The 20655-nt window shown below is 37.3% G+C and overlaps 1 protein-coding gene across 2 annotated transcripts in view; it reads left to right on the forward strand.

Moving 5' to 3' along the window:
- Positions 1–14813, forward strand: part of LOC132122063 (retinoic acid receptor alpha-A) — a 74772-nt gene extending 59959 nt beyond the window's left edge. For both annotated transcript variants that reach the window (XM_059531934.1, XM_059531935.1), the window contains exons 2-8: positions 341–489; positions 3503–3644; positions 9797–9957; positions 11175–11351; positions 12440–12644; positions 13708–13866; positions 13985–14813. In XM_059531934.1, coding sequence (XP_059387917.1) covers positions 341–489; positions 3503–3644; positions 9797–9957; positions 11175–11351; positions 12440–12644; positions 13708–13866; positions 13985–14187 — 1196 coding nt within the window. In that variant the 3' untranslated portion in view covers positions 14188–14813. The remainder of the gene's footprint in view (positions 1–340; positions 490–3502; positions 3645–9796; positions 9958–11174; positions 11352–12439; positions 12645–13707; positions 13867–13984) is intronic.
- The last annotated feature ends 5842 nt before the right edge of the window (positions 14814–20655 follow it).

Consider the following 20655-nt stretch of genomic DNA (forward strand, 5'->3'; position numbering starts at 1 on the left):
GATGTGAAGCTCCGGGACAGGGTTCAGGGTCAGGGATGTCTCCTAGAGGAATAGGAAAGTCTGCATTATTCAACATGGTTTGGATTAATTTGGGCCGTTAAATGTTTTATGCTTCTGAAAAACTATTTTCAATAAAGGCTTTATTTTAATGACTCCATGCTTGACAAAGATAGTATTAAAATTAATTTGTATGAAAATATGAACATGAAAGTCATAGAAAAAGTGTGTTCAAGTCACAGTCTGATTAAATAGATTTTTAATGTTTTTTTGAATACTGAAATAATATACACACAAAGCAGAAAATGTCATGTCATTGATCCATAAACACTCTCTTTCACAGCTATCGAGACCCAGAGTACGAGTTCTGAGGAGATCGTCCCAAGCCCACCCTCTCCGCCCCCTCCTCCTCGTGTCTATAAGCCCTGCTTTGTGTGTCAGGACAAATCTTCAGGGTACCACTATGGCGTCAGTGCCTGTGAGGGTTGCAAGGTGAGTTGCTGTGACCCGTTCTCATTCCACCCAAAAGTAGCAACACTACAACTTAGCTTATTAGTCAGCTGTTTTTAAAATACAGTAGTTTCAGCTTTTTCAGTAAGCTTTTCCCCCCAAAAGAATTGAAGACGAATAACAAAATACTGTTTTTAGACACAGTATAGTAGTGTTAGTGAAGTACATGTACACATAACTTCACAATACTAGAACGTTTTCACGCTCTCCCTCAAAAATTCTTATGTAGTTGCTTATCACAGATATGCATTTTTAAAAAGAACTGCTTCAAAATGTACATTTTCCAGTATAGGACCAGATTTACTAATAGCTTTTGCCTGCGTAAACCTTTAAAATATTTAAATATTACCGTCAGGATTTGCTTAAGATGCGCAGTGAAGAATTTGCATTGAAAAAGGCATTAGCAGTTATTTTTGTGCCTGACCTTATAGAATATGCATTTGTAGGAGTTTCCACATTAAGATGCAAAATTTATGGGAGGAACAGTATTAAAATGAACCACGCAACGCAATGTACTAATGTTTGTGCTCGTCAAATTACTGGTATTTTGCACCATTATATAATGCCCAAATAAAGAACATCTTAAAGTAGGCGTTAATTTGCACTGCTCTTGGTAGATCGCGCTGGTCATTATGGAAATGATCCGGCTGCGTCTGTGCTCTTTAATGTTCGCATTGTGAGTAAAACCCCACAGAATTTTCCCCTTCCATCTACAATTTTATGAAATTGTGCTCTAACGATAAGTTGCCCTGTTTAGTAAATCTATGTAAATACAATTTACGTTGTAGAGCAAAATGTCCAAGAATCATGAATTTACCAGAGACTGTGTTTTATTCAAAAATGTAAAAACCATATTATAAAAACGCATAGGAAAATCCAGGTGTTGATATAATGGCTGCAACATTACCTCCTTCATTAGCTTTAGCGGAAATGTAGTTAACCATTTTTTGCTACCTTGTTAACTTGTAGTGTAGTAGCTATTTCAATTCAAATTCAAATCTTTATTGTCATATGCACAGGAAACTGTCGTCACACAGTACAATGAAATTCTTATTCTGCGCCTCCTCCTAGCAACATTAAACATCAATCTATTTGTTATTAACTTGATGGGTTGTCCACTTCTATGTCAAGCTACTGGAATTTAAACTTTTCGTATGGTAAAGTAGTAGTTCAAGTACTATTGTATATAGCTACTCTACAAGTTTTAACGGACATGTTCAAGAATATCTGAATGGATTGGAGTGAACTGGCACAGATTCATTCTAGTTAACCATCCTGACCCGTTATACACATTCCTTTTTCTCTGTTCTCAGTGTGAGACTTTTGACCTTTCTTGTGTCCAGAGTGCACTGGAATCAATAGATCTGGATGAGACTTATGAATGTTAAAACCATTAAAGCCCCTTTCACACTGCCATTCCAGCAAATACACGGGTAAAGTGTTCCGGCAATCGTTCCCGGGTCGCTAGATTTTGCACTTTCACACTGCCAGTGATTACCCGGGATATGTGCGTGCTTTCACACACAACCCGTAAAGATCCCGTAACGACACGTGACATCAGGGCGTGACGTGTAATGTACGAGTCGAAAACGCTAGGAACGTTATACTTTCACTGAAGCAAGCGAACGCTCTCGGCGTCAGCGCGGAAAGTGAGGAACAAACTGATCTCTGCTTCATTACAGTTTGCACATATATTTTTGTCGCGAACGTTGATCTTCCTTCAAAACAGCCGTTAAAAGAGTCAAGCGATAACGCGCGTCATCACTTCGACACGGCATTAGATCTGGCTTTTGTTCACACAGCGCTCGTCCCGGGTTGAAACCGGCAATGTTACTAGGTCCCCGACCCGGGTTCTATGCCGGAATCAATCCCGGGATGTGTTTGCTTTTACACAGAAGGCGACCCGGCAAGTGTGAAAGGGGCTTAAGAGATCACCTTCAGCAAGCTCACTGAATCGCCTGGCTGCATGTGTCCTCATCCTTGAGTTCTGTCATTAGTGATTTTTGCTAAGGCCACTGTTGCCAATGTGACTTCAATACACACACACACACACACACACACATATATTTGTATATGCAGTATATACATCTTTGATATGGTTACTTTTAAAACGTATTTCACTGCAGATTGCAAAATACATGCTTTAAAAAGTCATTTGTAATGCATTTCTTTTTAGATCATTCCGTTTTAACAACTTAATCTAAATACTTTGGAATACTTAAGGTAATGGGCTTGTTTAAATGTTAACAACCTGAATTGCATAAAATCAGTATCACCTTTGCAATCATTGCTAATATTTGTGAAAACGGCATTCTTCTTCCTCGATTGATTGCTTTACGATACCATATGTTATAAATATAGAATAACAATAACTCATACAGACAAACCTACGGTGACCCAGTAGTGCACAGAACAAAGAAATCACCTCAACACACCACATAGGAATAATCTACACCTACACAAGTATATTTTTGGGTTTAAAGGGATATTTCATCCAGAAATGGAGGTCATAGCAATCATGTTAATGTGCCATATTTGATGTGCTTTATGTATGTGCATTGAACAAATAAATAAAAATAAATAAATAAAATCTTTTTTTTCATATAAACCTATTATGTCTCTTTGGGAGACTTGGATTACAATGCTTGATTCACATGGATGATTTTTGCAATCCCTTCATGAACTTTTTGAAGCTTGGAAGTTTTGGTCTTATAGGGAGTTCAATAAAAATATCTACTTTGGTGTTTTAAAGATGAACAAAAGTCTTGTGGGTTTGGAATTAGAAAATCCTTGTAAGGATAGTTTGCCCCACAGCTTTCTGAAAATAAATTAAAAAAAATAAAACACCAGCAACACTTTACCATCATTGCTATGAGTTTTGTATGGGAAATGCACCATGTGAAAGTTAAAATCTAGATGTTTTGACATATGACTGGCACTTTCTTGCAGCTCTTGAAGTTTGTCTCACAATCCTAATAGTGTTATATGTGTTTAGGGTTTCTTCAGGCGAAGTATCCAGAAGAACATGGTCTACACGTGCCACAGAGAGAAGAACTGCATCATCAACAAAGTCACCCGCAACCGCTGTCAATACTGCCGACTGCAGAAGTGCCTGGAAGTGGGGATGTCCAAAGAATGTGAGCAATGCAGCAGTAATACTCCCTCCACAGCTGAAGAATTCTTGCCAAAATATTAAATAGCAAGTAGCAATATAAGTACACACACACACACACACACACATACACACTCACAGTCAGTGCCTCCCTCTGGCTATACCAGAACACGTCTCCACACTGCTAGGTGCTGTCATACTTGAGAAGTTAATTGGGAGAGGTGAGAAAATACACACACTCACAAGTCTACAGCAGAGTTGTGAGTGTGTGTTTGTTCAGAAATCTTCCAGACATATTTGACACGCTCTCACCATCAAGTGGATGTGAGTCTCCACTGCAGCAAGGTACACAAATAGTGCATTTTATTGCACTGTTAATAGTGCAGAAAGAAAGAAAGAAAAAAAGAAATATAGCTAGGGTTGGTAATTTGCACTTTAATTTATTGTGATGAATAATATGAAATAATAATTATTAATTATGCACCAAAATGTTTTTTTACTAATACTAAATGATTGTTTATCAAACCTAAATAAATAAATAAATTTAAATAATAAATGTCACTCAAAAAAGTTTTACTCACTCAAATAAGGACATTTCTATTAACCTTTTAATTATATGATTGTCTCTACACAAATCTGTTAAATATTTAAACTTTTTATTTTTGAGAAATTGTATATTTGTTAATATAATTATTTTGAAATGACTTATTAAAATATTTAAATGGTGGATGTAGTAACTTGTTTTATATACACTTTATTTAAACATAGATTAAATGATTGTTGTTGTTAAATATTGTTTTGGTTTTACATCACATTATAGAAATAAGGTTTTTATTATTATGAGACAAAAATGAGATATTACAATCATTAAGTATTTTCAAACTTAATGATCCTGAAAATAGTCTTCATGTACTTTATGGGTTAGTGAGCACTTTATGGGTTAGAGAGCAAGCATTTGTCCTTGACAGGTTTCGTGTAGTTCTTTCAGTGATAATGTGCATGTCAAGCTTGACATTATGGGCAAGTCTGAAAGATGCATGCACATAAATGTCTAGCAGGCATCATGATGAGACTGTGTTGCTGTGCAGATGACCCATCAAATCCTTCACAATGACACCACACACGCTCGTTTCATTAATGTGAGTTTATATGAATTCACACCTCTTGACTCCTAGTAAATTTACAATGTGATGCACAGCAGTATTTTCACTCTTCACTTCCTGCATACATTAGAACGAATACATCTGTAATAAAACACACCCATGCATTGATTTTTTTTTTGTGCACAACATGCTAGGTTCTCTCTGCTCCAAATGCATTAGGCTCACAACTCATCTGCCGCTGCTGAGGAGGAGGAGAGATTATGAAATAAGAGGAGTGGAGAGCGCGGGAGTAAAGGGAGAAAACATTGACATTTTTATCTTTTCATTGAATTTCATCTTTGTGATGGACGATCTGTCAGCACTTTAATTTTCTCCTCTCATATTATCCTTGTCAAGAGCCACACACACTTGAACCAGACATATGTGAGCATTAAGGGCTGTTCACACCAAGACGAATGTTTGTCATGAAAATTTGTTGCGATAAACATTTTAATTTGAATCAGCAGTTCTTAATGCATCTGTTCAGACTGACATGAACGTATGCCCATTGTCAATGTAAGAGAAGGGATTTAAAGTCTTTTCCATCACACTGTGGAGAAAACATTTGACCAATAAAATTTGCGCTTTTGATCATGTGCCGACAGCCGCTGCTGTTACATTAAACTATGACCTGGTGGCACTTAGTGGATATTGAGCGACTAGACATTTTTATTATTTTTTTTATTTATTGATCCATTAAATATTTAAGTATTTTTTAATTATAATATAATTCTGTTTTAAAGCTTTACATAGACTCTGTATGTATCCAAATACGGTAAAGGGCGTAACAATTCCGTCACATGCTTGAAATATTCGGCCAATCACAACGCACTGGATAGCTGGTCAATCAGAGTGCTCCTCGCTTTACAGAAGAGATGAGCTTTGTAAAATTTGACACGTTTCAGAAAGGCGGGGCAGAGAAGGGAAACAATAATGTATTTGAATAATGATGTGGGTTTTTTTACTTTAAACTGCGTAAACACATTGCATTACACCAAATACACAAAATAATGTTATTTTAAGCATCGTCGTGTGAGCCCTTTAAGTTTGCAGCCCTAATTTTGATTTATTCATGCAAAATTAGCCATTACACTGTAAATTCCATTATTATACTTCAGTGTTTCCTGCATCTCTGAAATCATACGGTCCTCCTTCAGCATATTTTGAAAATGATAATGAATCTTACTAATATAATCAAACTGAATTATTATTACTGTTTCAATTGTGTCATTTAGTAAAGAATCATAATTGATTCATTCACAGAGCAGATATGTACACCCCTATCAGTGTATTAATTGATATTTACACCCTGTCTGTATTGTGGTGTGTATTATTTCAGCAGTTATGTAATGAGATCACGATACACAGGCCCAAAAACCTTTATGCAAGTGCGTTAACGTAGGCACTTAAGTTCAGTTTCACACATTGTTTCAGTCTGAAATTCGTCAAAGCACACTTCATATTGCAGCTCAGTTTATGTAGATCTGTTTTAATAGTACAGACTTCTGAATGTAACTCTACTGGCCTCTTGGATTTGTTACCACCACAGTGACTCAAGAACGCATGTTAAGTATATACAACTGAACTGTGTACTTGGTGATTGCATACTTGTGCAGACCGCATTTCTGGTCATATCGTCAACGATTGCAGTGTGTAAAAATCACTTTTCCAGAAACACACAAAATACTCATCATACTGCTGGAGAAAGAGATGTTTCTTGTTCTTTCTTTCTCTCTCTCGCTGCAGGTCTCTGAGTAACGCTTGTGCATGAGTGATGGTGCAGCCAGGCTAATAGTTCTTTAATGACTTCATTAAATTGTGTTTTGCGGCTTATGATCGCTGTGCCAATCTGTCATAGGGGCTAATGTAGGCACGTTAAGATAGCCCACTTTTATTTAGGAATTAATTCCGCATCTCCAGAGGCCTGAGAGAGGGATGCAGTGACGGTCAGAGTGTTAGTGGAGATTGGAGAGAAAATAATGCCATGGCATTAAGTGTGTGTGTGTGTGTCATATAATGAGATTAGATTAGCTCTGGGTCTAATGAAACCTGTGGTGATCTATCAGCATTATGTACGACTTCATCCACCCGCTCTATTCATCAAACTACTAACACACACCCTGCAGAGAGAGCGAGAGAGAGAGAGAGAGAGAGAGAGAGAGAGAGAGAGAGAGAGAATATGTTTGAGGTGGGACTGATGGTGGGGGTGTGATGGCATTTCTGCTTCCTGTCCTTTTTCTTCTTTTAACGCCTTTTTTTTTTCTCTCGCCTTTCCTCCCCTCATGGTTTGTCTTCACAGATGTGATGTGTTGGTTCTAACACGTTTCCTCTATCTGTCTGTCTCATCTCACTCCATTACTGCTGCTTACTGCATTTCAGACAGCCTTTCACTGTTACTCATGCAACTTTACTCTATTTTTCTCGTTCATCTCATCCCGCTTTCTTTCCTATCTGTCTTCTTATGATCTCTTTTCTTTTCTGCCCTCTTCATTTCTTTCTAATGGCATGATGACACATCACACTGTGTGATAGCAAACTTATGTTATGATAGTTACTTGTTTTAAAGGTGCTATAGAATGCATTGATACAAAATTTTAAATTATTCTCTGATGTCCCCAGAGTGTGTATTTGAAGTTCTATCTCAAAATACCCCACAGATAATTTTTATAGCTTGTTGAAATTGCCACTTTTAGGGTATAAGCTAAAACGCTCATTTTGTGTGTGTGTGTGTGTGTGTGTGTGTGTTTTTCCCCTTTAAATGAAGATGAGCTGGTGCTCCTGCCTCTCTTCTCAGGAGAGTGTGGAGCTTCAAGAGCTCATGCTCACCGGCAGGACGGTGTTACGGTTTAACTGGTGGTCACCGTGTTACTGACCTCACATTGCTTCCAAATGAAATTTTTAACTACCACATTCCTATTCACAATCATTTTGGAAGCACGTGACGGCAGCATTAGTGAAAACAGGCAGAGACAATGGTAGCTTTAGCAACATTAGCCTAACAGAGAGAGACAATAAGTTTTTTTGTAAAACAAAATATGTGTGATCCTTTTTCTGGAGTCTGGACGTTTGAGCACGGTATCGATCCCTCTTTCAGAAGCAATCTTTGCACAACTTCCGCACTGAACTGACCCTCATTTGTGAGGCAGTATACGATGTTAGCACAAACGTATAGGACATTTCTGGGTTTTTTTTCGGGATATTTCCTTTGAAAATGAAATGTAACCAACGTGTCCTCAGTGATCTATGGAGACTCCTATGTTAATTGGTGCATCCCAACACACAACACTTTTAATGGCTCTTTGGCGCTGACATTGTACCTCCAGCAGCTACAGCAAGAGAAAGTAATGAAGGGCCGCTGATTCTCAGTAGCTGCATTTCCACTGTCGGGCCAGTGCGAGGCAGGGCTTAAAACGGGCCAGGTGGGGCTAATAGCCTCGGGCCAGTAGCACCGAGGCCAGAATAGCACAGGGTTTCCACAGTCGAGCCTGAAGCTCCGCCCGCTTCACTAAAACACGCCCTTTACACGCCTCTCAGGAACAACGTCACGCAACCCCATCATTTCACCGACAAAGAGAAGTTATCAGAAAACTAAGAAATAAGTCACTGGAACTAGCGCGATCACAAAACGAACATGATAAAAGTGCCCGTGTGTTTGTATGCTTTGTTAAATATTCAAATTCAAAAGCATCAATGTTTTACTATAGAATAAGTGATACATTGATCATAATGAATTCATTTATCAGGACTCAAAATAAAATCACACAGAAATAAATTTATTTGTATTTAATTTATTTATTTTAAACACTTATAAAAATAGCCTGCTTATTCAGTCGAGTCCGTTTCTGTTTATTTGTAGCCACAGTAGCCTATACGTCACATTTAGAATGAATGATAATCTCTCTATTTTTATAAAAGCTCCCGAACAAAAAAAAAAAACATTATTATATTTTTATGATAGGCAACGTGGAGCTAAACTCTCGAAACGAGACTTATGACAGATAATATAAGTTACTAAATGAATACACGAATGTGATTGAGAATAAGAAGCTGACGTTTACTATGTTTACTATGGTAATGTTAATGTTTATTGTGCATAGTCTTTTACATCGCTTTTAAATATTTCTTCCTTGTATGGTGATCATAATCCACATCGGATCAAGTTATTTCAAACACTCGCTGCTGACTAATAGTGAGTTTTGATATCAACTTATTTTAAAAAGTCTTTAATACTGGTGTTATAGCTGTTATCTTTCTGAAATGATCCGCGCTGGCGCTCTCCAGACGCGGAGAAACTCTGCCTTTGTTCATAACCACTCCTCTAGCCTCAGCTGGCCCGCTTTGGCCCAAGGTTTTGTCGGGCCAAAAAACCCTTACCATTGGCCCCGAGGAAGCCTCTACGAGGCACAATCAAGCGACTGGCCCTGGCACGCACTAGCACGCCCGGTTTAAACCCAACAGTGGAAACACGGCTAGTCAGGGCTGTGTATATCCTAGGGCAGAGAGCGTCACAAATGGGCTGGACTTTCTTAGACTATGACTTCATAGTTGTGAGAAATCTGGAACTGCCATGTTCAATAAATAGTAGTAGTAATGATAATAATAAAAAGCATTTTTTTCTCCTGAAAATACATGTCACTGATACCTACAGTTATTATCATTATTATTACTATTATTATTATTATTATTTCTGTATGCAAGGCACATGCAACTTAATATTTTTAATGAGAGGGCGAAAGGTTACATAGATTATTTGTTAGTGTAAGATTATTTGATAAATGTTACAGTTCTTACAGAAACATGATTTAATTCAATTATTATTATTATTATTATTATTTTGTACAATTCATTATAACAGCTTAATAACAGCTTAATATATCTGTGTCAAAAGTAGATTATGATATACATCTTTGAATGTCATCTGAAGATCAAGAAGTGTTATTAAAAAGAAGAAGAAGAAGAATTAAGAATCATTGACAGACATTAAAATATGTACAATCAATACTGACCTATGTCATCTGTCTTTTTGTCTGTGCAGCGGTGAGGAATGATAGGAATAAGAAGAAGAAAGAAGAGAAAAAGCCAGAATGCACAGAAAGCTACACGCTGAGCCCAGACACAGAGCAGATGATTGACCGAGTCAGGAAAGCCCACAAAGAGACCTTCCCCTCGCTGTGTCAGCTCGGCAAATACACCACGGTAAGAGCGTGTGAGGGCTGAATGATATACTTAATGTTCCCTTTTTGTGATGATTTTTTTTTTTTGCTGTTTATAACCCATTTTTTATTGTATTATTCATCATTGTCACTCTTTCATTTACATGTTTCAGGAAATATATGTGTAGGAAAATATTGTTTGTTACAATGTGTTATATTGGTCCATATACAGTAACTGAAAATGATTAAATACACCATTCATTCAGGATTTTTCTGTATATTTATACAAATTACTGTAATGTCCTACCTGAGAAGTTTGACGTATGTAGAATGGCCTTAAACAATTACGTAAACAAACTGCTGTCTAGTTTTTCCAATTCATTTAATAAACATATATTCTAACACGCATGGCTCATTTTGCAGTAAATACTGCTTCACATGAACTCCATCTCTGTAAATGCTATAAATTTGAAAATGTGCCAAGATAAATCCAAAATAAAAGCAAATAAATGAAGACAGCCATAAATAACCATTTTAACTTATTAATGTAATTTCACTGTTGTTCTGTAAATTATTATTATTATTATTATTATTATTATTATATGTTCTTTTTTGTTTTAGTGTACAATATTATTATTAGTATTAGCATTACTAATATATTTCTTTATTAGACATTTTTGTCTCTCACTAATCATGTCTGATCATTCTTCCTTATAATGCATTTAGTATTTAAAACTATTTTTACTGTATTTATTTATTTATTTACATTAAACATTTTAAATGTACTTGGCAACTTGTTTTAAATGCTGGCTTAAAATATCGAGATAAATCAGGAATATCCTAAGATATGCATTAAATATCATCAAAAGGCTGATAATTATTGACATACTTTGGCTTTATCACCAACCCTAGTGAAATCATTGTATTGCACGTAATGTGGAATTTTGACTTCTTCACAACCCAATAAAATCTACATCTGTGAGAATATGACCTCGCTGTTTGGCTCTGTATTGGTTTTTTATTAATGAGCTGACACTGAATGATGAATCAATACTGTAATTACAGATATGTGTGTCAGTTTGTCAATAACTCCCAGAACTCTGCGCTGATTCTGCTTCTGTTTACAAGCAAACTTCACTAAAGCAGACAGTCAGAGTTCATGTACCACTCTTTCATTGCCTTTATTGATGCTGTTATTAAACATTTACCATAGCGGTCTGTGGTAATTTTGTCTCAAAAATGGTTTCTCTCTTTGTATAGAGTAACAGCTCGGAGCGGCGCGTGTCACTGGATGTAGATTTGTGGGATAAGTTCAGCGAGCTCTCCACCAAGTGCATCATAAAGACGGTGGAGTTTGCCAAGCAGCTGCCAGGATTCACTACCCTCACCATCGCAGACCAGATCACACTGCTGAAGGCTGCTTGCCTCGACATACTAGTGAGAAAACCCTCTTAAACTGGCTTTTGCAAAGCCTGCACTGGTTCAGACCTTACAGCAGGCTACATTGCATCACTAAAGCTGAATACATACATTTGGCCTGTTGAAGGTTGTAGGTTCAAATCCCACAAGCATTCTCTTGTGGAAAATTTTTTTTTAATTATACTGCCTGTACACTAGTAATATACTTCTTTGAAAATTATGGAAATTAAAAGGTAACTTAAAGGGATAATTCACCCAAAAATAAAAGTTCTGTCATTAATTACTCAACTTTATGTTGTTCTAAACCTGTAAGACCTTCGTTCATCTTCGGAACACAAATTAAGATATAAGAATACTATCTGTGTGCAAAGAAAACTTAAATAATATAATATATTCAACAATTCTTCTCACAGAGTTGTCGACTTATATATGCGTCGACTTATATCAGCGTTGTTTACGTTTAGGAGAAAACGTGCGCATGCTGAACGTAAACAGCGCTGATTATGTTTTAGGGAAAGCGCACACATGCATCATGGTACTCTCCAAAATGGCGGAAGACAGTAACTCTGGGAGAAGAATTATTGAATAAATTGTTATCTTTGTTTTCTTTGTGCACTAAAAGTTAACTCGTAGCTTCGCAAAATTGAAGTTGAGCCACTGATGTCACATGGACTGTTTTACCGATGTCCTTGCTACGTTTCTGGGAATGGGAACATTGCAGTTGCATTGCTGTCTATGCAGGGTCAGAGAGATGAACGAAGGTCTAACAGGTTTGGAACGACAAGAGGGTGAGTAATAAATGATAGAAATTTCATTATGGGGATAACTATCCCTTTAAAGACATAGTTAACCCAAATAATTCCAAATTATGTCATCATTTACTCACCCTCAAGTTGTTTCAAACCTGTACGAGTTTCTATCTTCTTTTAAACATAAAAGAAAATATTTTGAAGAATATGGGTTAACAAACCTTTTCTTGTCCCTGTTGACTTCCATAGTATGAAAGAAAAAATACTATGGAAATCAATGTCAAGTATTGGTTACATTCTTGTTTTGTGTTCAATATATGCAGAGTTCAGACCAACACATCTCCTCTCTGTTTTTAGATTCTGAGGATCTGTACCCGTTACACACCTGAGCAAGACACCATGACGTTCTCTGATGGGTTAACGCTGAACCGAACGCAGATGCACAATGCCGGCTTCGGTCCGTTAACAGACCTGGTGTTCGCCTTCGCCAATCAGCTAATACCTCTAGAGATGGATGACGCAGAGACAGGGCTGCTCAGTGCTATTTGCCTGCTCTGTGGAGGTACAGTACACACACACACACTGTGTATAATGACCTACGGGCTGCTTATTAAAGATGCTGTTATTTTTACGTATAATTGTGCTTTTAAAAGATTTGACAGTATTAGTTAGTGCTTTTAGACAATAGACCTTATGTAATAGGTAAATGCAATAGGTCTTTTTGGTGTATCTTGCATAGTGAAAGGACACATACTGTGCACTGTGTTATATGCTGGAGAAATATATAAAGATTGAAAGTTTTAAGAAGTCTCATAATCACTGAGGCTGTATTTATTTGATGAGATAAAATAAAAACCATAACACTGTGAAATATTATTATAATTTAAAAGAACTGTTTTCAATTTAAATATATTTCTAAATGCCGTTTATTCCTGTGAAGTCAAAGCTGAATTTTCTGCAGCCATCAGTCTTTAGCCAGTAGTCTTTAGTGTCACATGATCTTTCAATGTTTTTTGATACATGGACCTCTAGTGCTATGCAGTGTTTGGTGGTGGTATTGCATCTGCTCATATAACATATAGTGAAAAAAAAAAAAATATATATATATATATATATATATATATAATATACAAGTACAAATATTTAATGTACAATTATTACAATTGTTTTTAAAGAAACGAATGTTTTTATCTTGTAAAATCTTCATAATTAAAGTAAAATAAATAAAATACTTATAAAATCCCTTTAGTATTTATCTTGCAATTTAAATGATATGATAATATAAAAGTGTTATCTAATGTTTATTTTTATGATATTTAAAAATAATTAAAATAAATATATGTTTCTAAAAAATTTACGGTAACAAGAATTCTGTCAGAAAATATAGATAATGTAACAATACTAAAAAAAAATCTTAATTAAGCAAGGTTATTTATTTATTTTATTTTTTTTTATTTTGGGGTGAAATACATGAATAAAGTTCTTGACAGGTTTCTTAAGATTCACCTCTAAAGCATCTGTCTCCTTTTTTTTTTTTTTTTTTTACTCCATCTGAATGTGTGCCTTTAAGCGCTCAACCTATGAACTTTGTAAGCTGAATTTGGAGTCTTTGTTGGTTTGTGCAGATCGACAGGACCTGGAGGAGGCCGATAAGGTGGACATACTGCAGGAACCGCTGCTGGAAGCACTGAAGATCTACGTGAGGAACAGGAGGCCACACAAGCCTCACATGTTCCCCAAGATGCTGATGAAGATTACCGACCTGAGGAGCATCAGCGCCAAGGGTGAGTCCCATTCATTCACATGAATCATTTCTGGATGAGTTCTAATCCTTACATGTCCATTTATTGCAAGAAAAATTAATGTGCAGCTACATGAAATTGAATTTTCCATCTCTCACAGGTGCAGAGCGTGTGATCACCTTGAAGATGGAGATTCCCGGCTCCATGCCTCCTCTCATCCAGGAGATGTTGGAGAACTCTGAGGGTTTGGAGAGTTCATCAGGCGGGATCAGTTCACGGGCCTCTGGCGCTCCTCCAGGCAGTTGTAGCCCCTCCCTTTCTCCAAGCTCCGCCCAGAGCAGCCCACCCACACAGTCACCATGACAGTCATCATTGTTGCCATCATTAGCCACTTACCGACTACTGTGTGCCCTCCCCGACACGACAGCAGACATGTTCAAAAGCATACGCTCATATTGTCGCTCCTCTGCCTGTGTTCTTCAGAGACTAAGGGGAGATCAAAGGTGTGTTGCCGGAATTTTGTTGTTTTCTTCCTCAGATCAGACTGTGATTGTATTCCTCCTCGATTTTGCCACTTTGTTTGCTGAGTCCCTTTGGATGAAGGGAGGAAAACCGCTGGAGGGTAAAAACAAAATGCGCAAAAATGTATGGACTAACGTGTAGAAGGAATTAAAGACTTTTCTTCTGTTTCGATTCTTATGGCCTGGACGTCTGTTTCAAATGACCAGAGACTGATTTCCTACAAACTAAAAATATATAAATATATAGAGAGAAAATGTGGAATGACTGTGATTGAGAACAGAATGCAATGTGGACTTAATGTAAAGATGCAAATGTATTTCCTCACTTTTTCTCTTTATGCCTGTGAAAGTGAAAAGAGTGAATTGTTTTATTTCAGACTGATGATGATGTTTTTCATGGAGAAAAAAACATTGAATTAATTTCCACTCACAAAATTGCACAGAAGATATAAAAACGGTTGCAACAAACACCATTTGTGTGATGTGTTCTTCTTGCTCTTTTTAAGCTACTAGCAAATATCTTAAAGATGCATGTCATATTTTAATACAGTGTGCTTTGCTTAATATTTGGGAAATAAAGTGTCAAAAAGTATCGCTGATTAACAGCGAGTTTTTTTTTTCAGAATCAGAAAGAGCTTTATTGCCAAGTAGGCTTGCGCATACAGGGAATATGTGACAAGCTTCCAATACACAGACAACACAAAGACAAAAAAAAAAAAAAATGAATACACATATGTAAATGTAAATAAATATTGCAAAATAAATAAAAAAATACATTGTATGAACAGTTGTGCTATAGATGATAATTAATAGAATAGAGTGAGATGCTGGGATATACTAGGATGGAGTTGGTAACAAATATAAGGAAATTGCACATTTTTATTGCGTAAGTGGGGAACATTTAACTGTTCATGAGGTAGATTGCCTGGGCGAAGAAACTGTTCTTGTGCCTGGCTGACCTGGTATTTGCGGCTCTGAAGTGCCGGTCAGATGGTAAAAGTTCAAAAAGCCGATAACTTGGATGTGAGGGATCCATAGTTATTTTCTGAGCCCTGTTCCTCACACTGGATGAATAAAGTTCTTGAAGGGTGGGCAGGGGAGCACCAATAATCCTTTCAGCAATCTGAACCGTTCTCTGTAGTCTTCTGATGTCTGATTCTGTAGATGACAGTTACTAATGTGCACAGGACAGACTCCATGACAGCTGAGTAGAACTGTTTCAGCAGCTCCTGTGGCAGGTTAAACTTCCTCAGCTGGAGAAGGTACTAGTACAACCTTTGTTGGGTCTTTTAACAATGGAGTCAATGTGATTGTCCCTCTTCAGGTCCTGAGAGATGGTGGTTCCCAGGATTCTGAATGACTCCATTCTGTCTATGATGGTGAGTGGGGGAGTGCAGGGGGTTTCTCATCTCCCCGTCTGTAAGAAGTCTCATCATCATCCTGGATGAGACAGATGACTGTAGTGTCATCTGCAAACTTCAGGAGCTTGACAGAGGGGTCTTTAGAGGTGCAGTCGTTGGTGTACAGGGAGAAGAGCAGAGGGGAGAGAACACATCCCTGAGGGGCACCAGTGTGGGTGGAGCAGCAGTTTGACATGAATTTCCCCAGTCTCACTAGCTGTTGCTATCTGTCAGAAAGCTGGTGATCCACTGACCAGCTAGCTAGGAACAGAGAGCTGGGTCAGTTTGGTCTGGAGGGCTGTTGGGATGATGTTGAAAGCCAAACTAAAGTCCACAGACAGGATCCTCACATAAGTCCCTGTTTAGTCCAGATGTTGCAGGATGAAGTGCAGTCCCATGTTTACTGCATCATTCACTGAACTGTTTGCTCAGCAGGCAAGCTGCAGGGGTCCAGTAAGGGTCCAGTGATGTCCTTCAGATTAGCCAGAACCATTTTTTCAAAAAACCTTCATGGCAACATACGTTAGAGCCACAGGTCTGTAGTAGTCACTAGCCGTGTTTCCACTGTTGAGCTTAAACCGGGCGTGCTAGTGCATGCCAGGGCCAGTCGCGTTTCCAATGTCACTTCCGGGGCTTGATCGTGCCTCGTCGGGGCTTCCTCGGGGCCAACGGCCAGAGTTTTTTGGCCCGACGAAAACCTTGGGCCAAAGCGGGCCAGCTGAGGCTAGAGGAGTGGTTATGAACAAAGGCGGAGTTTCTCCGCATCTGGAGAGCTCAGCGCTGCGGATCATTTCAGAAAGATAATAGCTTTAACACCAGCATTAAAGACTTTTTAAAATAAGTTGATATCAAAACTCACTCTTAGTCAATGTGATTATGATCACCATACAAGGCAGAAATATTTAAAAGCGATGTAAAAGACTATGCACGATAAACATTAACATTACCATAGTAAACATGCTAAATGCAACCACTTGGAGAAATCAGACGTAAGCTTCTTACTCTCTATCACAATTGTGTTTTTATTTAGTAACATATTTTATCTGTCATTAGTCTCAATAGTTTAGCTCCGCGTAGAATATGTCATCAAAATAAAATAATGAATTTTGTTCTGGTGCTTTTATAAAAATAGAGAGTCAGCTATAACACCAGCATTAAAAACTTTTTTTTTAATAAATTGAGCTCAAAACTCACTTTCAGTCTGTCATTAATCTCGTTTAGAGACTTAAAAATCATAAAAATATAATAATGTTTTTTTTTGTTCGGGAGTTTTTATAAAAATAAAGAGATTATCATTCATTCTAAATGTGACGTATAGGCTACTGTGGCTACAAATAAACAGAAACGGACTTGACTGAATAAGCAGGCTATTTTTATAAGCGTTTAAAATAAATAAATAAATAAAATAAAAATACATTTATTTCTGTGTTATTTTAATTTTTAGTCCTGATAAATTAATTCATTATGATCAATGTATCACTTATTCTATAGTAAAACATTGATGCTTTTGAATTTGAATATTTAACAAAGCATACAAACACACGGCCACTTTTATCATGTTCGTTTTGTGATCGCGCTAGTTCCAGTGACTTATTTCTTAGTTTTCTGATAACTTCTCTTTGTTGGTGAAATGATGGGGTTTCGTGACGTTGTTCCTGAGAGGCGTGTAAAAGGGCGTGTTTTAGTGTCACGCAGCGGAGCTTCAGGCCCTTGAAGCAGGAAGGGACTTCACACAACTCCAGAGATCTGTTGAAGATCTTTGAAAAGATGGGGGCAGTTGGTCAGCCCAGGTTTTCAGACAGGCTGGTGTAATACCATCCGGGCCTGGTGCCTTTCTTCTTTTGTTCTTCCTGAAGACCTGGCGCACATCATCCTCACTGATTGAGTGGAGGGTTGCAGAGGTGTTAACGGTTGTGTAGAGAGATGGTCAGAACGGGTGTGGGGGGTTTCAAAACTACAACATAACTCATTCAGGTCATTAACAACTTGTTGGTTTGCCTCAGTGCAGGGGGATGATGTCTTGTAGTTTGTGATGGCTCTCAGACCTTTCCACACTGAAGTTGAGTAATTGGAATTGAACTGATCTTCCAACTTTTTAGCGTAGGTCCTTTTAGCCACTTTGATCTCTTTATTCAGTGTGTTCTTGGCTTATTGTACAAAACTCTGTCCCCATTTCTGCAGGCATCCTCTTTGGCCTGACGAAGAGTTTTACTGTAAACCATAGCTTATCATTGTTTCTGGTAGGAATGCATATCCTCATAGAAACTAATATAGGATGTTACAATCTCTGTGAGTTCACTGAGGTCATGTGCGCTTGCAGAGGAATGTAAGTTCATGCTGACAAATTGTTTTGAACCACTGATACAAACTCCAAAAACACTTTTATTTTGCTCTGATTTTGTTCAAAATGATATCACACCTTTTTGTTCTTTGATTCAGTATATTGGGTCCATAATTTTAGAGAGCATTTGATTGGACAAAAAGTAGTGTGACTAGACTATTTTTTATCTGTGACCATAAATGTTAACACAATAAATGTATATATCTTCTAGTTAGTAAAAACACCCTTCAAACTGTTAACATCAAACTGTTAAGAAATCAACAGTTCCATGTCTTTGTTGAAAATAAACTCTGGCCATTTGTTTCTTATGTTGGGATTCTAAGGAAGGATCACAATCTAACACTCTCATTTAGCACTTGTAATAACACATATCTCATATCTCCAACCCCAATTCCAGAGAAGTTAGGACATTTGGTAAAAATGTTCTATGCAGTGATGTTGCTGGGCTCTCTGGGCCAATCTCATCATCTCAGAAAGTCAAAAAGACAGTAAAAATGTGTGTTGTACTCAGATGAGTCCACATTTAAACTTAATAAACAGTCTCCTGTAATTACTGCATAGAAACTAAATTAAATAACATCAACAACAGTCAATAGACAATGGTGTTTAGTTTAGCAAAGTTACAAATCTTTATCACCTTTGGCATCACAGATGTTCCAGATAATTTTTTCTTCTCAATTTCACACTGGAATCTTCACCACTGCATTGCAAATGCTGACAATAGGGTGAAAATGGAATATTCTTTGAACATCTCTTTTCTTCAAATCAAAGACAGAGTGATCCCAGGCAAGCAAGGCGATGTTGTTCTGTTTGCATCCAACTATGGTAACACTTTGTTTTGGAGTGTCCTTGTACGTTATACTGTATATAACAGTAAATTAAACAACTAACCCTAACCTTATAACCCTTGACCCTGTATTCTCATTATTTATTTGTTTAATCACACTGTGAAAAGGACACAATGAAATAAAATGGAACCAAACCTTAATTTTGTTTCAGACATCAATTCCAGTATGCTGGATTCACATTTAAATTGTAATAAAAGCCAAGAGCACACATGACTGATGAACCAACCTCATTGATCAAGCATCGCATAGATTTTAAAATATTGCTTATTACTTATAAAGCCCTGAATGGTTTAGCACCTCAGTATTTGAATGAGCTCCTTTTACATTATAATCCTCTACGTCCGCTACGTTCTCAAAACTCAGGCAATTTGATAATACCTAGAATATCAAAATCAACTGTAGACGGCAGATCCTTTTCCTATTTGGTGCCTAAACTCTGGAATAACCTACCTAACATTGTTCGGGAGGCAGACACACTCTTGCAGTTTAAATCTAGATTAAAGACCCATCTCTTTAACCTGGCATACACATAACATACTAATATGCTTTTAATATCCAAATCCGTTAAAGGATTTTTAGGCTGCATTAATTAGGTAAACCGGAACCGGAAACACTTCCCATAACACCCTATGTACTTGCTACATCATTAGAAGAATGGCATCTACGCTAATATTTGTCTGTTTCTCTCTTGTTCCGAGGTCACCGTGGCCACCAGATCCAGTCTGTGTCCAGATCAGAGGGTCACTGCAGTCACCCGGATCCAGTACGTATCCAGACCAGATGGTGGATCAGCACCTAGAAAGGACCTCTACATCCCTGAAAGACAGCGGAGACCAGGACAACTAGAGCCCCAGATACAGATCCCCTGTAAAGACCTTGTCTCAGAGGACCACCAGGACAAGACCACAGGAAACAGATGATTCTTCTGCACAATCTGACTTTGCTGCAGCCTGGAATTGAACTACTGGTTTCGTCTGGTCAGAGGAGAACTGGCCCCCCAACTGAGCCTGGTTTCTCCCAAGGTTTTTTTCTCCATTCTGTCACCGATGGAGTTTCGGTTCCTTGCCGCTGTCGCCTCTGGCTTGCTTAGTTGGGGACACTTCATCTACAGCGATATCGTTGACTTGATTGCAAATAAATGCACAGACACTATTAACTGAACAGAGATGACATCACTGAATCCAATGATGAACTGCCTTTAACTATAATTTTTGCATTATTGACACTGTTTTCCTAATGAATGTTGTTCAGTTGCTTTGACGCAATGTATTTTGTTTAAAGCGCTATATAAATAAAGGTGACTTTGACTTTGACTTTGACTTTGATCCTCACAGATCCAACCAAACTCATATATATATATATATATTTATTTGTTTATTTATTTTTATTTGTTACTTACTTATAATTATAATACTTATGATAATACAATACTTTTAGTTCGAGTGATTCAACGACATTATTGCTGAATCAACACCACAGTATAAAGCTGGTTCTAAAAATGTATTTCAGATAAAATTGTGCACATAAAATATCGGTGACTTTTATAATGACACTACGACTTTTATGTCAAATAGACACCATGATATTGCATGATTACACAGACGAATACAATGGTATTTACTTATTTTACCTAAAGCTACTTAAACAAATGTGCTATGGTATTTTTACCATGATAATACTATTATTTTGGTCATGTCCAACAAAACATATATGATGCTATC

This window comes from Carassius carassius, chromosome 40, assembly GCF_963082965.1.
Source record: "Carassius carassius chromosome 40, fCarCar2.1, whole genome shotgun sequence".
Classification (NCBI taxonomy): Eukaryota; Metazoa; Chordata; class Actinopteri; order Cypriniformes; family Cyprinidae; genus Carassius; species Carassius carassius.